Source organism: Sinohyriopsis cumingii, chromosome 4 (genome assembly GCF_028554795.1).
Source record: "Sinohyriopsis cumingii isolate HCF-2022 chromosome 4, ASM2855479v2, whole genome shotgun sequence".
Lineage (NCBI taxonomy): Eukaryota > Metazoa > Mollusca > Bivalvia > Unionida > Unionidae > Sinohyriopsis > Sinohyriopsis cumingii.
Genome location: NC_142964.1, coordinates 124769660 through 124788292, shown reverse-complemented (window position 1 = coordinate 124788292; position 18633 = coordinate 124769660). Strand labels below are relative to the sequence as shown.

The 18633-nt window shown below is 37.0% G+C and overlaps 1 protein-coding gene across 2 annotated transcripts in view; it reads left to right on the top strand.

Annotated features, from left to right (window-relative positions):
- The window catches only part of LOC149802040 (uncharacterized), a 35167-nt gene extending 28467 nt beyond the window's left edge, over positions 1 to 6700 (top strand). For both annotated transcript variants that reach the window (XM_089956444.1, XM_089956443.1), the window contains exons 5-6: positions 700 to 788; positions 2757 to 6700. In XM_089956444.1, coding sequence (XP_089812570.1) covers positions 700 to 788; positions 2757 to 2817 — 150 coding nt within the window. In that variant the 3' untranslated portion in view covers positions 2818 to 6700. The remainder of the gene's footprint in view (positions 1 to 699; positions 789 to 2756) is intronic.
- Positions 6701 to 18633: the final 11933 nt, after the last annotated feature.

The window sequence follows — 18633 nt, the reverse complement described above, 5'->3', positions numbered from 1 at the left end:
TAACGAAAGAGTACTGTATTTATAATGTACTTCATTATAAAGTGGTTTTAATTCTTGACAGTATACTCCATGACTTATATGGATGGTGTTATAATGAAAGAGTACTGTATTTATAATGTACTTCATTGTAAAGTGGTTTCAGTTCTTGGCAGTATACTCCATGGCTTCTGTGGACAGTGTTATAATGAAAGAGTACTGTATTTATAATGTACTTAATTATAAAGTGGTTTCAATTCTTGGCAGTATACTCCATGGCTTCTGTGGACAGTGTTATAATGAAAGAGTACTATATTTGTAATGTACTTCATTCTAAAGTGATTTCAGTTCTTGGCAGTATATTTCATGGCTTATATGGATGGTGTTATATTGAAAGAGAACTGTATTTATAATGTACTTCATTCTAAAGTGGTTTCACTATATGGCAGTATACTCCATGACTTATATGGATGGTGTTATAATGAACGAGTACTTGATTATACACAGGATTTCATTTATACAGCAGCTGGCTTCTCAGGGAGCAACTTCTGCATTATACAAGAGCAAGTATTTTTGGCAGTCTGTGTTTTGGAAATATCTTTTCTCTGAAAACCTATGATTTTTATTTGTAAATAAGAAAATTACAACCAGTTATATCATTCTTTCAAGACATTTTGTTATTTACCCAGGTCTTAAAAAGTTTTGAATTTTTCTTTTGTGCAGGAGTTACAGGCAAAGATAGCTGCAGAGAGGCTGGCCCAGAGGCTGAATATCACTTTGGAAACCTACAATCCTGAGGGTGTTGATATGAGGTGTGATTTAAAAGCTACTTACTGTCAATTTTTAATTTTCAGTTGAGTTTTTTTGTCCACACCATAAGGCATTGCATATTAAGTTATGATGTTGTCCTTCCAACTGTGTGTCTGTTACCAATTTTTTTTAAAAACACAATATCCTGACTTCTCAGCTGACTACTGATACCATGCTTTGTGCAAGGTAAAGAAGAATCCCATTGATTTGGGAGTCAGATGTGAAGATTACTATAACTTTAGGAAGAAAAATGGTTTTTACATAATAACTTCAGTTTCAGACCACATACCTTGATGGAAGAAGCATATAATGTTCATGGCACTGTTGCAAGGTGTAGTAGAGACAAGGATTGTATATAATGTTCATGGCACTGTTGCAAGGTGTAGTAGAGACAAGGATTGTATATAAATTTGATGGCACTGTTGCAAGGTGTAGTAGAGACAAGGATTGTATATAATGTTCATGGCACTGTTGCAAGGTGTAGTAGAGACAAGGATTGTATATAATGTTCATGGCACTGTTGCAAGGTGTAGTAGAGACAAGGATTGTATATAATGTTCATGGCACTGTTGCAAGGTGTAGTAGAGACAAGGATTGTATATAATGTTCATGGCACTGTTGCAAGGTGTAGTAGAGACAAGGGTTGCATATAATGTTCATGGCACTGTTGCAAGGTGTAGTAGAGACAAGGGTTGCATATAATGTTCATGGCACTGTTGCAAGGTGTAGTAGAGACAAGGATTACTCATTAATCTTCTTACTGTTTTTTTGTGTGCATACTATGGAGTCTTATCCTTTGCCAGCAAAGAGTTCAGATATATCCTCCCCTTTGTTGAAATCATCACATGTCATGTAGAGGATAAATAGAATTCATTTCAGTTGTTTCAGAGTGTGGGGACTTTATGTGAGTCTTTATATCTTGGATTATGTGTAATTATCTATGTGTAATACATAAAATTATATGTAATTATCTATGTGTAATACATAAAAGTATATGTTATTTCGACCGAATCAGGCACTGTGTATAAATAATATATCAAATATCTACTGGTATATGTAAGCTGAGTCAGACTGCAAAGAAACAGATCTGCCATTGCATAATGTACTGGCAGATTTGGGTTGATGCAGTTTGTTAGGAGTAATTAGTAAAATAACATAGACCCTGATTTGCTGGCACATTGGACTCATCTTATAAATTAATATATACAGTAAAATCAAGAAATGTTTCAAATATGGGGGAAAAAATGTGTTCTTCAAGTAACAAATGTAATTCTGATGTACCAAAGTCATGTGGGTTGAACCAAATCAGACTGCCCTAATTATGCCAGAATGAGTGGCCGAGTGGTCTAAAGCGCTTTCCGTTACGGATCACTGCCAACTCACCTCTGTCTGAGTGTGTTCGAGTCTTGGATTCGGCCAATGTGGGTATGTGAGAAAGCTTGCCAGTAGCTTCTTGTGGGTCAGTGGTTCTTTCTGGGATTTTTCCAGGTTCTTCCTCCACCATTAATACTGGCCGCCATGTATAGCCTATCTTGTGCTAAAAAATGGCGTTCAACCCCACAATAAAAACAACAATCATTATTGACAAAGCATTGGTTACAATTATTAAAATAAAGTGCAAACTTTCTTCACCAGTCACCGTCATGATCGAACAGGTTTGGCTGCTTATGGGAGATGGTTGGTTAAGTAAGGTAATATATAATGAAAATCAGTTGAGAACTCAAACAGTGGCTGGATGTGAGGGGTAATTACTGTAGAGGTTGTGCTATGTCTCTAATTGAAGAAAAACAATTTATGATACTTGCTAAAATCAGATACAAACACTTAGAGGAGTATAGGCTCTTGTCATCCAGTTTGACATTTCCTTATACAAATATTTTTCTTCACCTAAAATGTTATTATTGTTGGTTTTGTTTTGAAATTAGTATCTAACAGTAGTATGGAAATAATTCTGGTGTTTCTAATTTCAGTTACCGAGATGTCAAGGCTGAGATTGATAGTGATGATGATGATCTGGATGGAGTGGATTGATTTGATAGTGATGATGATGATTGGATGGAGCAGATTGATTTGATAATGATGATGATGATCTGGATGGAGTGGATTGATTTAATAGTGATGATGATCTGGATGGAGCGGATTGATTTGATAGTGATGATGACCATCTGAAAGGAGTGGATTGGTTTTATAAAACAAAATCATTTAGATTTTGTCTGAAAAAGATGATTGGTTAGATAGCTAAATATGTCTGCTGGTGGGAATTTTGTTATTGGCAGCAGTCTCATGTATACAAGCAATTTGTAAATTTACTTAGACTATATTCACTAGCCAAGGTTCTGATATGATAACCCTATCTACACCTTGGCACATTGAGCAGATATTTCTGTGCTTTGGGTCTGTGAATTTCATTGGATGCAACCGCATCCATCAAAATTTTGTTGTTCATATTTGAACATTGTTCCTAAATGATCAAGACTAGGGGAGCACACAACTAGAATAGACTGATAATTAAGCAAGTTTCCACTGCTTGTCCATGTTTGCACAAATACCTTTCACTCTAATACGCCTGTAATGACTTCCCTCTGGTACATAACCATTCTTTCAATGTTAAACGTACAAAGTATCCTTTTTGGGTCATTTGCCTCTACCATTTTCGGCAGATGCACAATGCACCATGCTATTGGTTAGTTGGCATGACATACTAAGGGAGATAACTCATGAAATCCAATAGATGCTGCTAGGACAAAGCACCAATATATCTGTTTGATCTGCCAAGGTGTAGATAGGGTTATCATATCAGAACCTTGGCTAGCAAAGATGCTCTTAGACTACCATTACAGTTCTGTTTTTGCTCTTTATGTTAATGTATTGACAAGTTCCAAAGGAGATGTAATTAATAGTAAAAGATTTTTTTAAAATTTAAAATAGCTTTTTGGTAGTTTTTGCACCAATGCATGTTTACTGTAAAGCTGGAGCAAATTCATGCTTGTATTTAGTGCATTTATGATCCATTTAATAAAACCCTATTAATATCTTGAAAGTTAGGTCATTGACCCAGAAATGTTTCAGATCTTCATTTAATGTTAAGGTTCCAGTAATATGTATATCTGCTTGGAGAATGGTCTACTATTGTAATATCTTGGACAATGGTATCTTTTCTATGTTAATTATGTAAATAGAGCAGTGATGACCCTATCATAACACTCCATTATTTACAGGGAAGTAACCATGTTCATCAGCCATTCTTTTGCATTCATACATTCCATTCAGTCATGCATTTATACTCTGTATTATCATAATGCAAATGTTATTAGCATGTGTGTGTGTATATATATATATATATATATATATATATATATATATATATATATATATATATATACATACAGTGTGACCCCGCTTTGTGCACAAAAAAATTCTTTCTTAAAAAGTACCCAAAAAAATGTAAAAAGTTTGTTATCATTTTGGGGAAAAGATCGCATATGAATTATACAGGATGATTATGGTTTGGCTCCTGAAATTTTATATGTATTTTTCTCATACACAAAAAAGGTATTTTTTTCTTCTTAAAAGTATGGAAAAAAACGCATAAAAAGTTTATTCTAAGATCGTGTAGGTCTTCGCCAATGTCGCAAACTTGGATTGTTTTTCCTTATTGGCTGCAAATCATACCATGTGGCTTTTTTAATTTATTGGTGACATTGTTGGTTGTTTAAACTTTTATATACAACCATTGGTTTGGAGTGCAGAAATTCAGAGGCCCCATGAAAGGAAGCTGCAAACTGGATATAAAATGCACTGAAATTTATCTACTGTTACATAAACAAATTCTTTGTCCATATTTACAAACCATCTAAACAGTGCATTTTTATATAATAGTAATAATAATAATAATAATGAGGACTTTGTATAGTGCCTAATCTTTAGAAGCTCTAAGCGCTTTACAACATTAGACAACACCTATAAGATAAAAAACATATATAATGATATGATTACAAAAACAAACACCATGAAATTAGAAAACATAAAAACATGCTGAAAATATTCAAGGTAGGAAACATTATTAGGTCTTTAAGTTTATATCATAATCCGCTTATCTTGACATGTAGCATGAGTTCTGTATGTTGTGAAATATCCGCTTTTTTGTTGTTGACATTTCTGGTAACGGAGATCAACCGGAAGAGGCAATTTTGTCTCGTAATCTATCTTTCATCGGATTTTGGCCGCTCACTAGTAATTAGTATATTTACAAAGACTGACATTTGTATGTGGATGGTAAGTAAAATTCCTTTTCTTTTCACTCAGAATTAAATCCTTCAGAATACTCACATTTTCTGTAATAATCCATGTCATCATAACACCTGCATCTCTATCGCCCGTTGACCCTTTGTTAATTTTCAGACGCATGCGTGGAAAGCAGCATCATGCTGCTACCACAAATGTAAAAAAGAATTAAAAAATACATTTTACTTATTGGTTTATTCAATAGGCATGGAGGGACAGTAACTAGAATAGTCCAAATGATGGCCAATTCCTTTTTAAAAATGTACCCAGATAAAATAGTTTGCTGAAATTTCAAAGGAAACAGATTACTTTTGAAGCACCGACTGTTATGAACATGTACTCAGCAAATGGAAAAAATACCTGTCTCAATCATGCAATACAATTATTTGATGTTGCCACCACAATAAGATAGCAGTGACTTCAATAGCGCATGCACCCTTCATCAAAGAAAGCCGACTACAGTCTTTCAATAACAGCAAAGAACTTTTCTTCAAAGGAAGTCAGTACCGAACTTAAATAAAAGTGATGGAATCTGATGGATTTTTGCATTTTCCAACGTGACTGGAACACATTAATTGTGCTGTGAAAGTTTTTTTTTGTAGGGAAAAAGTTTATGCTTACGAACGCTACCAACGGCAGCTTAAAATGCAAACTAACTTTACTGAAAAGTAAATGCGCGTTGTCGTTCGATAAGTGATTGTGCTATGTTTTTCCACTGAATTCAGACCAATTTGACCTGTTACAAAATTATTGAATAGTTTAAAGCAGTGTGTGTGCATATTTTCAATGAAATCACTTATATTGTGGATTCAATGTATATGATGAGGTTCGCAGGTGAGTACAGTTACCATCTTAAATTGATGCATATTAAATGAGAAATACACCTGTAGTGAAAACAGAGAAGACATATAATAGTTTACTTTATCTAGAGAACCATGAATTGGTACATATACGTGAATCCTGTTTATATATAAATGTCTAATGTATAGCATGAATAGAGTATCAACAGTTTTGGAAAATATGTCTAAAGGTTATTTTTCATGACAAAAATCGATGACCAGTGTATAATTCTGATAATATTTAGATGATCTTGATAAGACAAGTTAGTTTTAAATTGTTCCTTTGCATGTAATGATTATTTCAGAAGGTAGCAAAGGTAGACTATGAAGTATGCGTTGTATTCTCTTTAAAGTTATATTTTATGATACTGTTATAAATATTGACTGAACTGAAGGTAAGTCCAAGAGGGTTCATTCACGCAATATGAATTCTTTTTTTTGTTCATGGTTTTTCAAAACAAAACATTTTTGTTGGTACTTACATTTGTGGATTGGAGAAGAGGTCTTTGTTTCCACAGAAGGATCATTGTTTGGTTTTTGAATTTCTGAGTTATCTACCCTGTTTGAAGTTTTGTGTTGACTACGTACAGGTTAATAAGGTATTGATGATGTCAAAGTAGAAAATATTGCATGATTAATGTAAACTTAGATATGCATGTAACAAAAAGTAAGGATTGAAAATATTAAAATATGTTGTGAATCTGTGCTTCAAGTATGATAACAGACAGTTTTCTGCTCTATGATATGTGCAATATTTTTATAAATTCATATTAAATAGAGTGCTTTTTCTATGTTATTGTTATTCTTTTTTAACTCAGTTTTGTTTTATTCTGGTTTAATTTTTAATTGCATCTTACTATGCACAGACTATAGATAATTTGCATCCCAGTATAATATAACAATTTTAAAATTACCTAAACCAAAAAATTCACATTGGATGAAATCAACCCCAAAGTGAGAATATAAAGTTGAAGTGAAAAAGTAAATTGTTTTGATAAACCCAAAATTAAGACAATATACAGAAGGAACACATCAAACTTAATGGTCACTTTTACTCATCAATTACATAGGAACAACAGCCATTCTAATTTCACACAGGCAAATATCCTTTATAAATGTCTATGTAATGGTCACCTGCCTTCTGTGGTTAGTGGCCAGGTATTTCCTAACCAAACATTGCTTTTTCCCTACCTAAAGTGGGCACTAACACAGTCTGTGCAAATTAAATATTTTATTCATAAGGAAGGCATTGTTTAGATAAAAGAATGTCATGTGAAATCTTATCTCCCTTATACTTCATACTCAAGTCACACCGAAAGTGTCAATCAACGAAAATGATTCTGGGCTGAGTTTGTGTCTATATTACTATGTTTTTATCAGTAAATGGCATGCATCCAGCTGACTTAGACTTAACCTCATTGATGCTAAGCTGCTTCAGTACCACATTGAACTAATGACATCATCTTGGCATAGAGTGATTTCAAATTTGTACAAATGGTACCAATCCACCAACAAACATGTCTGCCATTCAGCGACTAAATTTTACAAAATCTGACTGAAAGGATCGTTGCAAGAAGGCCTCTTTTTTCACAAATCATACTGATATGCCATCAAATATGCCCTATTTCTAAACAGTAAATCATTTAAATGACCTTCTCAGCTGAGACCAAATTTAACAAAAGGTATTATGGGATGAAAGCCTACTATTCTGGACAAACAATGCCAGTTTGCCATCAGATGTGGCAACGATTACTAAAACAGAAATACCTTTTAAAGAACCATTCACCATAATTTGATCAAAATTTGACAGAAAGCACCCCTGCATGAGGGGCTTTCAAGTTTATATAAATTATACCAATCTACTATCACGCTGTTGTTACTGAAAATAGTAACAAAAACTTGAATAACTTATTCTTACAAAGTCCTCAACAAAATATAACCAAATTTGACAGAAAGCATCCTGGTGTCGGGGCATTTTAATACTAGGCAAATTATGCCATCAGATACCAAAAATGGAGAAACCTCGAAACTTTTGTTTTCATAACATATGCAATTAATAGCATTGTAGAAATTTTGACAGGAAGCATCCATCTGAGACTCAGATTTCGTGAACAACTTCTCAGCCAAGTGAGTAGTCTAACTTGATCTTTATGGGATACATGGATATCTGTCTATCCATTATCAGTTGTCAAGGTGAAAACATAATTCAGACAGTAATTAACACACATGCTTAGCACCTGTGTGGTTCCAGGCTTGATTCTTGGAACAGACACATGCAAAGTTTAATGGTTGCATGTCCTTGTCAGTCATACAAACAAACTGGCTTTTCTGGATACAGGGAATATATAAATATATGATCTGTATAATTATCGTTACTGTCTTCTGATACATATTTTAAAAAGAAAGTGATTCAAGGAGTACTAAATTATATTTCTGTGGACAAGAAGGAACTATACCTCTCACCCACCACACAATTTGCCATCAAAAAGTGGCATTGTTACATTATGGATCCTATAAATAAAAGGGAGCCATGCCACCCACAAATGATCTCGCCATCCAAGTGTGGCAATGTTTCTAAATGGGATTCTGTAGGCAAGTGGGAAATGCCTAATGCCACAGCTGTCCTCGTGCAAGAATAGTAGTGTTACCCTATGTGATTCTGCAAACAAGACAGAACTGGTTCCCACCACACCCATTCTCACCTAGGAGTGTCATTATTTCCCTATGAGACCCTGGAGGCAAACAGGAGACATGTCTCCCATCAAACATTCATCCAAAAGTGGCAGTGTTTCCCCAGTAAGATTCTCTGGACACAAGAGAGCCCAGTTTCAGATTAACAAATAGGCATAGTAGGCACCTGCATATGGGCTCCACACTTTTTAGGGACCCTACAACAATGGATCAAAATAATATTTAAACATTTTTGTTTAATAACATAAAATGTTAATTTGTTTAATAATATTAATAGTTGTTAATATTTGTTTTGTGTAATAAAATTGGTTTATTAAAATTGTTGGTTGGTAAAATTAAAAACTTATTAGGAGATTATATGTGAGGGGAGCCCCAAGATTTTGACTGCCTAATGGCCTCCACAGAGTTTAATCTGGACTGAGAGAGCCAAACCTTCCACCATTCTTCTACTCTTCAAAGAGTGGTAATGTTTTCCAATGGAGGAATGTGTAACTCCTTCCGTATATCTCCTCATCCAGGAGTGGCAGTGTTTCCTTATAGGATTCCAACACCACAGCATGATAACATTAATTTGTAAATGACACATGATGGAAAATCATAAAATTCAAGAGCATGGGATGACTTTGAGCCTGAACTCTTGTTTCAGCCAGTTTACAAACAAGGTCTCACTGGCTAGTTTTGTATTTTGACACCTCCCTAATTTTTATATAGAAGGCATGAACCTAATTATAATAAGCCTAGTATTTATAAATTCACACAAGCTAAATCTCTAATGTGGTTTAGATTTACTTTGAGTTAGGCTTGAAAATGGGTTGGCTTGTTTGGTGACTGCCTGTCACAGTTAGACTAGCATTGGAGATCAAATGCATAACTTGGGCTGCAAATGAACAGCCGACTTAGCACACTTATTTATGTATGTCTGCTACAGAGGTAAATATCTAAAAATTGAGTTAGTTGAGGGGTGATGAAAAGTATGCTAATTTGTTATAGTACTAGTGAACTTTATTCATGCATAAGGCACATGCTGATTCTTTTAGCTGTCTTGTCACAGGAAAATTTTCAAAATAGCTCTTTGCTGTCAAAAAAGAATGTACTAAAGAGGGGTTGGTGGCAGTGTTGGTTGAATATAAAAGCCAACAGTTGTAAAAGGAATTAACCTGATTGCTGCAGTCAAAATCTAACAGTCATGCGTTCTACAAAAATCATTAGTTGGTTTTTATTTGCATCTTCAGTGTAAAATTATTCTCATTTTTCAGCAATTGGTCATTGTTGGATGAAAATTCACCAGATAAACTGTCCAGTGAGACCTAATGTTGCTGTATGATGCAAGAGAGACAACTGACAGCACTAACAGAGATATGTTTATAGAACTATTGTATAAAGTCATCAACAAATGCCCCAGGCATCTTTCCCACTGTATAATCGAAAAGCACATTCAATGGCACAAAATTGCCAATGACACCACTGGATGGCATCTGTATGACAGTGCATTGTTGGAATGCCAAGCCAAAATAATGGAAGAGGAGGAGGCTGCAGGAACCAGCAATGTCAACTCGGCTCATCAGGAGGTGGTTGCACAATGCTATGTACATGCTATCTTCCTGCGTCACTAGATAAATACAGGAGCATCAACCACAATGATGACTCATGTATATCCATGGCAATTGCCAAATTGCCCTCAGATTCTGCAGAATTCCAGTACATGCAGTCAACATGGCCCCACAATAACACAAGTAGATGCCAAGCATAAGTTCATGATGAAGAGGACAGCAGCTTTGATAAAGACAACATTTACGATTCATAGTGGTTGATCACATACAACTGTATTGTACAATGTCCAAAGCCTGAAGAGGGTACTCTTTGCAGCCAAAGACAGGAGCACAGGTTTGCAGCAGTGAATACTGTGGGTCATAAAAGCCTACCCAGTTTGTTATGCAGTGTACCAGCACTTGATTGTCATCCTGACAGGGCAAGCAGGCTAAGGTGTTTATATCAACATGAGAAGCCACGTATGTGAACTCATCCCCAATATATGTCCACAACTCTCAGATTTGGTCTGCTTGTCCAACATTGTAAGCCATTGGCACAGTAGTGTCACGTTGCTTTTCAGAGACTTGGAGTAGACAAAGCAACTGTTGGATTCAATCTTATAGCTGTGGTTTAGGTAGCTCAGCTTGTCAAAAAATATTATGTCAGCTTGGTATGTTATTGGGCAGTGTGAACTCTTTAGGTTTTACCAGTGGAAGTGCTTTCACTGGTCACTAGCTTCCGCTTGATTGAAACCATGTCTGTGTGGACAAATTCACATTCCAGGATCTTTAAGGATTAGGAGCTGCAAGCTCGTAATGAAGTAGCATGCAGTATTGGCCATCTCCACATCTCTGAAAGTTTTTTTTAACAGCAACAACTCTTCCTGGGTGTTTAAGAATCTTTTGAGAGCTTATCCTAGTTGTAAGTGAAAACTAATAGAGACATTGTTTTATTGATGGAATTTCAGTCCTTTAACAGTCTTGAGTTTGGAACACTCATTACTAAAATTAGCACCTGACTATTTGGTGCAGAATTGAAAGCACATGTTTCAAACACATGCAGGTCCAAAAATGCCGTGGCTCATATCCTTTCCTCTGCACAGAACTTGACATCCAGGTATCATTTATACTGATAAATGTAGGTTTGATCATAAGCACTCAGAACTTTTAAGTTAATGAATTTTTAATATCATGGTGTTAGCATAGGTTTACTATGGGAACTGAATTAGAACCGTGAGTCCTAACATTTGCCCAAGAGGTCTGGATGATTGGATCCTTTACCAAGTTACTCGCAAAACGTTCATGGTTGGCCAAAGGCAAAAAGTGGCTTACAACTGACATGTGTTGTTGGAGTGAAGACCTGTACAAGAAATATGTTACATTACAAGGGAAAAAACATGGCTAATAATATACAAAAATGTGTAGACCCCACATGCTAGAGAAGTCAGCACGATATTGGCTGGTTTGTGGGTAGGAGCAGCTTGCCAAAGCATCCTATTTTGGGAAAATAAGTAACCTCTGCGTGCTTCTTGTCCTCCACACTAGTTCTCATCTAACTGATGTTATCAATACTTCCCTCTCATCTGTGGAATTCCCATCATTTTTAAAAACTGCCATTGTAAAGCCTCTTTTGAAGAAACCGATGCTTGATTAACGATTTAAAGAACTACCTCCTCAACAAATAGGCACCAAAATCACCCGATCTCTTTGTTCTGATTTGGCAGTTTCAACGTTGAGTCAATCTCCATATCAACGTACGTATGAAACATATTCCCTGCATACTCAGTGTCCTGGCCGACACTCTATCCAAGAGAGGTAAAGTCCTTCACACGGAATGTTCTCACCATTAATCGGCCTTTGCGACGAAGTGGAATCACAAGCTACCCATCTTCGTCTCTCCAGTTCCATACCCAAAAGCTTGGGCTGTGGATGCACTGTGAATCATTTAGGAGGGGTATTTATTCATTTGCCTTCCCTCCCAAGGTGCTGAGACCGAAAATAATCCAGAAGTTACCCGGTCAGAATGGGCATGAGCCGTGGATGCACTGTCAATCATTTAGGAGTGGTTGTAGGCATTTGCCTCCCCTCCCAAGGTGCTGAGACCGAAAATAATCCAGAAGTTACCCGGTCAGAATGGTAAGATGATTCTGATAGCCCGTCTCCGATGGGACAAGTCCTGGGTCAATGATCTACTCGTTCTTGTGATAGATATGTCCAGGAAGAGTCCGGCCGACCCGGATCTTCTTCATCAACCACGGTTAAGGGTGGTCCTTCCCTGCCCGGACCATCGTCTTCTTCAACACGCTCCGCTCTTATTAGGACAGCATTGCGAGACAAACATATCAAATCTTCGATTGTGGAGAGAATCTCGAGAGCAAGAAGGCCCTCTACTCTGAAAGCACACGAAGGAAAGTGGCGTGTTTTCAGGGACTGATGCCATACCAGCAAAATCGTCCCTCTGTATACTTCAATCCCTCAACTGGCCGACTGGTTTCTCTAGCTCTTTGAGGTTTAACAAACAATAGTATACCAAAATATGCGTATCGTAAGGAAAGACACCAAAGAACATCCCATTTTTTTTGTCTCCATACTTTTGCACCAAAACGCAGGTTATGAGACATACAGAAACTTTCAATCCCACATTAAAGCGAAACTCGAGAGCAACATCAGGGGTGTCGAAATAAGATATCAGAAGCACGTGTCATTTGGTAGAGATGAAGAACTTGCCCTGTCCAGAGCTGTGAATATGTCCTTCCTGAATATAACTCGAGTGCAGGTACAAAGCACCTAAAGGTAAACCTTAAATTCCAACTCCAAAGGAAGCTCGTGTGACTGGCAGTTCGAAACGAATAGTCATAGATACAATTTTTAGCAACGACTGGTTGGTTAATGCGAACAGCTCCGTCGCCTTTCGGGAGAGGTCTTCGGAAATAAAGCAACTTCATTAAATATTATGATAACCAGGTAAGCGAGAAATTGCGTCGCTATGTGAATGATTCAAGAAAAATAAATCTCAGCGAGAACTTCAGGACAAACAATAATGCCGAATTATTATTTTAATTTTTTAAATAATGGAAAACGACATTGACTGGACGCCACGGCATAGCCCTGAACTTGTTCAGCTATTATTTGCAGCAGTAGACCTTTAGTTGGTAGATTGCACTGCATAGTGAATGCAATTACCGTTTGCACCGAAATTTTGCCGAATATTGCATCAATAGCGTAGCATGGTGTTGCAAAACTGAGGCGAAACAAAGAAATGTTCCAGAAATTCAATCAGAATTCGAAAAACAAAAATCAAGACATGATCGAAGTAGTTTCAAGAAACGGAAAATTCTGTTTCAGATCTTGCTAAGAACATTGCTCGAAAGCCAGATCAACGGAAAAGACGGAGACGAAGAGAAAAGGCAAAAACAGATTGAATGAATTGAGAGTGTAGAGATTTGACTATTAAATTTAATGTATCTTTTGTCCATAATCTGTTCCTTAATTTCATTTTCTTGCTTTTTGCTGAACTTTAAAATTTTTAAGGGGGGGGGGGCTGCCATGTGATTGAGCAGCAGAGGGGGCGAACAGACCGACTTTGGAAGCGTCCAAAAACCGAAATAAGGCTTCTAACTAAAAATATTTCGAGCTGAATATTTTCTTGAGCACTCCGGTTAATTAGAAAACTAGCGAGATTACAAAAAAAAAATGAACCAACTTGAGGGCATCCGCCCTCTGCTGCTATAATTAAATCATTATGTTATAATAAAATGGTACATCCGGAATCTCATACTGCAAGGATAGCTCGAGAACGATTAGAAGCAATCAAAAAAATTTCTTCCTGTTAGAGATTCATTTAGAAAAAACCTGAAAAAACGTCAAAAAGCACAAGTTGAGTACGAAGAAGACATTGAAAAACTATTTAAACCCATTAATACAGCTACTGAAGAAGCTTGAGCGGCTGTTGAAAAAACTATATGGGGAGATATTGCGGAGGAAGATGAGAGGAGGAAAAAGGGTATTTTTCCAGTATTAGAACAAAGTGTAAAAATAGCAGCGAGAACCAAGAAAACAAAAAGGATTTTACGAGACCTTCCAACTGACATAGCTGCAGCTCAACCTCCACCCGTTGGTGAAGATATTGGAAAACTTCGTACTGAAGTCGCCGACGTGAGAAAAGAACTTGCATCTGAACCAACAGGTGGAGAAAACGCAGAATTGATTGCAAGATTTAATGAAGGGTTTGTTGAAGATATTAGAAATACTAAAAGAGAAAAATTACCCGAAATAATGTTATTTGGTATATTTAACAAATCTGATATTTTAAAACTCAGTCGTAAAAAAGTGGGTAATGATGATCTTATTGGATAGATGTATCGCATATATAGAAACAAAAAATAGGCTAAAGGTCCAGAATACAAAAATCTTGATAAAGAAGTAAAAAGACTTTATAGAGAGAGACTGGAACAACTCTCCCAGCAGGAACTTCCTCAACCGCAGCAGGAATTTTCATATCAATTTTCTCCACCGCAGCAGGAACCTTCATATCAGCTTCCTCCACCCTTACAACGTAAAATAATTTCTGCGCCGGTGATGACATTTACACCGACAGATTCACCACGTGGATTTCGAAGTGATTCACCTGGCACATACCCGGTCACCACTGAATCATTTTATCCGGTAATGCAACCACCAGTATTTAAAACACCTCAAGATGAACCTAAAACAGGATCTGGTTTATGTCCTGACAATATCCTCAATGACGTGTCACGGCTAGAAGATCTCATAGGGGGAAAACGTGCCGGAAATAATTCACCAGAAATAACCAATGAAGTAGCTGATATTTGCCGGCGATTATTTCAAGGTGGTATCATGGATATTAGCGTTTAACGAGAACTTGAGCTCGTTGATGATTAGTCACCGCGATTAGATAAATGGTAATTAAAATAAGATAATCATACACAATAATCATCGTAAATCCGTGTCGGTCAGAGCGGTAAACTCACGATTACCAATCTATAGAGTTATTTACGGAGATGGACTTGGTGATGTCATTTAGGGATTATTTACAAGGTTAGCCCCAAAAGCAGCGCCTATTGCAAAACAATTATCGATGAAAGCTATTGATATTGTTCGTGAAAAAGCTCCTGGTGCAATTGTCAATGTTGCTGGTAAAGCGTTCTCGGCGATCAAAGATAGACTAGCACGATTAATAAGACGAAAACGACAACCACTAGTGAAACTGCCAAGTACTGAAATTATGTCCGCAGACGTCAGTAAAATAATAAATCAAGCTGCAAATCAAAAACTAGCAGCGTTAGCAGATCAAGGACTCGGTGAATCGGGAAATAATATTTCAAGTTTAATATCCGGAAGTGGAACTTCACGAAGTGGAAATTCCCGAGGTGGAATTTTCCGAACCCGGTAATCAACGTGTTAGACGAAAATAATTACAATAAAATGTTCAAGCGCGTATCCGACACAGCATTTGACATGGAAGTACCTGTCCTTAAAGATGAATCTGTACGTGATTATCAGTTTTATTCTTATGACGCACGAACATCAGATCAACGTGGAGGAAGAAATGAACTACAAGTTCATGACACAAGTAGATATTTTCTACCCGCTGAGGCTTTTATTGAGGTAGAAGGTACAATTGTAAAAACGGCTGATACTAATTACGGAGGTGCAGTTAAAGTTGGTTTTGTCAACAACGGGATCATGGCATTATTTAGTAGCGCCACGTATATGATTGATGGAAAAAATATTGAATCGATTGAGAATGATGTCGACGTTGCTACAACAATAATAGAGTTGGCAAGATATTCTGATGATTATACAAGATCAGCAGATCCCACAATGATGTTTGTAAAAGATAATTCTAATAACCCTGAAAGCAATCCGTATAATATAAGACGACCAAGAAATAATGCCGAAAACGCTGATGCTGATGTGTGGCCAGTAGTTCATGGTGCTAATGAAAATTTCAACTTGGGATTTACAACGCGTAGAAGTATGTTGTTAGGAGACAATAGAAGATTTTCATGTACAATTCCACTATCGCATATTTTTAGATTTTATAGGAATGTTAAAAAGGTTATTTTTGGAGCTAGACACACGGTTGCTCGTGTAAGAAAGGGCGATGATAACGATACTCTGTGGAGACCTGCTGGTGATGATGGTAAAGTAGTATTATCGAAACTTTCATTGTGGATGCCGGTAATGACTCCAACGATCGCAGAAGAACGGAAATTGATTTCTTTCATGGACACAGGTGGTAAATCCTTGTTGTCACGGTTAACAACAAGCACAGATAGTATGCAAACTAACGTTAACGGTCAGTTTACATGGCATATAGCATCACAACAAGGCGTTTCTGCACCACAGCATATTTTTATTGCGTTTCAAAACTATGATCGTTTAGGCTCACAACTTCGCTCTCATATGATATTTGACCAACTAAGTCTCACAAATATTTCCTTACGGATAAACGGACAACAAGAACCAACAGAGAATATACAACTAAATTATGAACAAAATCATATAGGACGTGTATACCATCGTTTGATGTCATTCATGGGACATGATCAAAATGTAGATACTGGGTTGCAAATATCACAGCATGATTTCAGAACTTTGTATCCGATTTATTATTTTTCACTGGAGCATCTTGATCTATCAAAACAATCTGTCGTTGATATACATCTTTAAGCAACATTAGATACAGGTAATGTTGATTACAGAGCAATCGCGGTTATACTCAGCGATAAAGCCATGTTACTTGAAGGTGGTAGTGGTCGAATGAGGGTCGTTGATGCACCAGTGGAAAATCTTTAATCATTATTTGGAGCGTGGCAAGTATTTATCATAAAATCCCATATCATCACGTTAGTGTCAGTCTGACTCCTGGTCAGATTAAAAACCTTCAATCAAATTCAGCAAAAAACTGCGGAATGAAAATATCACTAAAGCGAGATCAGATCACGGGTGGTCAAAATAAACTATAATTATCAGAACGCCAGCTTAAACATTTCAGCGATGCTAAACAATCAAAAACAGGCGTCAAACTCAATCTCTCTGCGGATGCGGTTAAGGATTCGGTTAAAACAGGTGGTATTTTTCCACTTCTCGCGGCGATTCCAGCGTTAATAGCTGCTGCCGCTCCAGCCGTAGCAAAAGCAGCCGCATAAGGTGCTGTTGGAACAGCTGCTGAAATGGCTCTAAAGAAAGCAACAGGAAATGGATATAAAAAAGGGACGCGGCTTAAGATTGCCGGGATCTCGTTGGGGAAGAGGTCTGAGGCTTCCACGTTAGACGCTCCAGCATCAAATTTTGATTTACTTGATGCTGCTAAAAAGTTAAAAATAAAAAAACTTCAGAGGTGTTTTCATGCGAGATCAATTACCAAAACAACCAAACAAACTCGAAACAGGTATTATTAATCTCGACTCGAATTCAGGACCTGGTACTCATTGGGTATCATACGCGGTTGATCCACGTGGAATCGTTTATTTTGATTCATACGGGTTAGCTCCACCCAGTGAGTTTATCAAGTATGTTGCACCACTTCACGCAAGAACCTCTGGTTCCAGAGTTTGGTATTCAACGCTACCCACACAAACAATGACAGATCCGCCAATATTCGGCCGTGAAGTAATTAATGTTCTTAACGCTATATCAAAATCATCCAAACCACCACATAAAGTCGTACAAGCAACCGATTCGTTGCGCGTAAAGTGTTTTAAACAGATCTTAGATTTTATATAATGGTTGATATTTACGGAAGATCTTCTTCACGCGTTAAGACAAAGTCCGATGACATTGATCTGTCGAAGTACGCGACCAAGGATGACCTCGCTGATATTATGAACCTGGCTGGAGTTGACCCAGATGAGGTTGTTATTTTTCAGGATCGACATGGTAAACTAAAAACGAGCAATATCAAATGGAATGATATAATTCGACGAGTACTCGGTGCAGTTACGGATAATATACCAGTGTTTACTGACAGCGGCAAAATCAGGGATTCAAGTATATCGTTTACAACCATCAGAAATCAAATTACAGCAGGTGTTGCTAATCGCGTGAAAAACACCGGCGACACAGTGTCGGGTGAACTTAGCATGAACGGGAATAAGATAGTAGTTTTAAGAGATCCAACATCCGACGAAGACGCAGCAACAAAAAATACGTCGACGTCAACTATGGCACCGTTGACGGTAAATTATCTACGTTGCGGGCCGAGTATGACGTTCACACAAACGCGTTTACAAATCTCCGTAGAAACTTTAGAAAAATTAATGAAATCGCAGAGGAACTTTTTGGTAATCCGTTGGTCGTTGATGTAAAACTCGTTGATATCAAGACGAACATCGACACGATCAAACAAACACAGCAAAACATCGTAGCGGGGATTCCTGAGATCGTTAATAAAACCAGTCTGATTAAAATCCCAGCCGGAATAACTCCCGGGCATATTACCAACATCGTATACACGGTATCATCCGGATTCACAACAT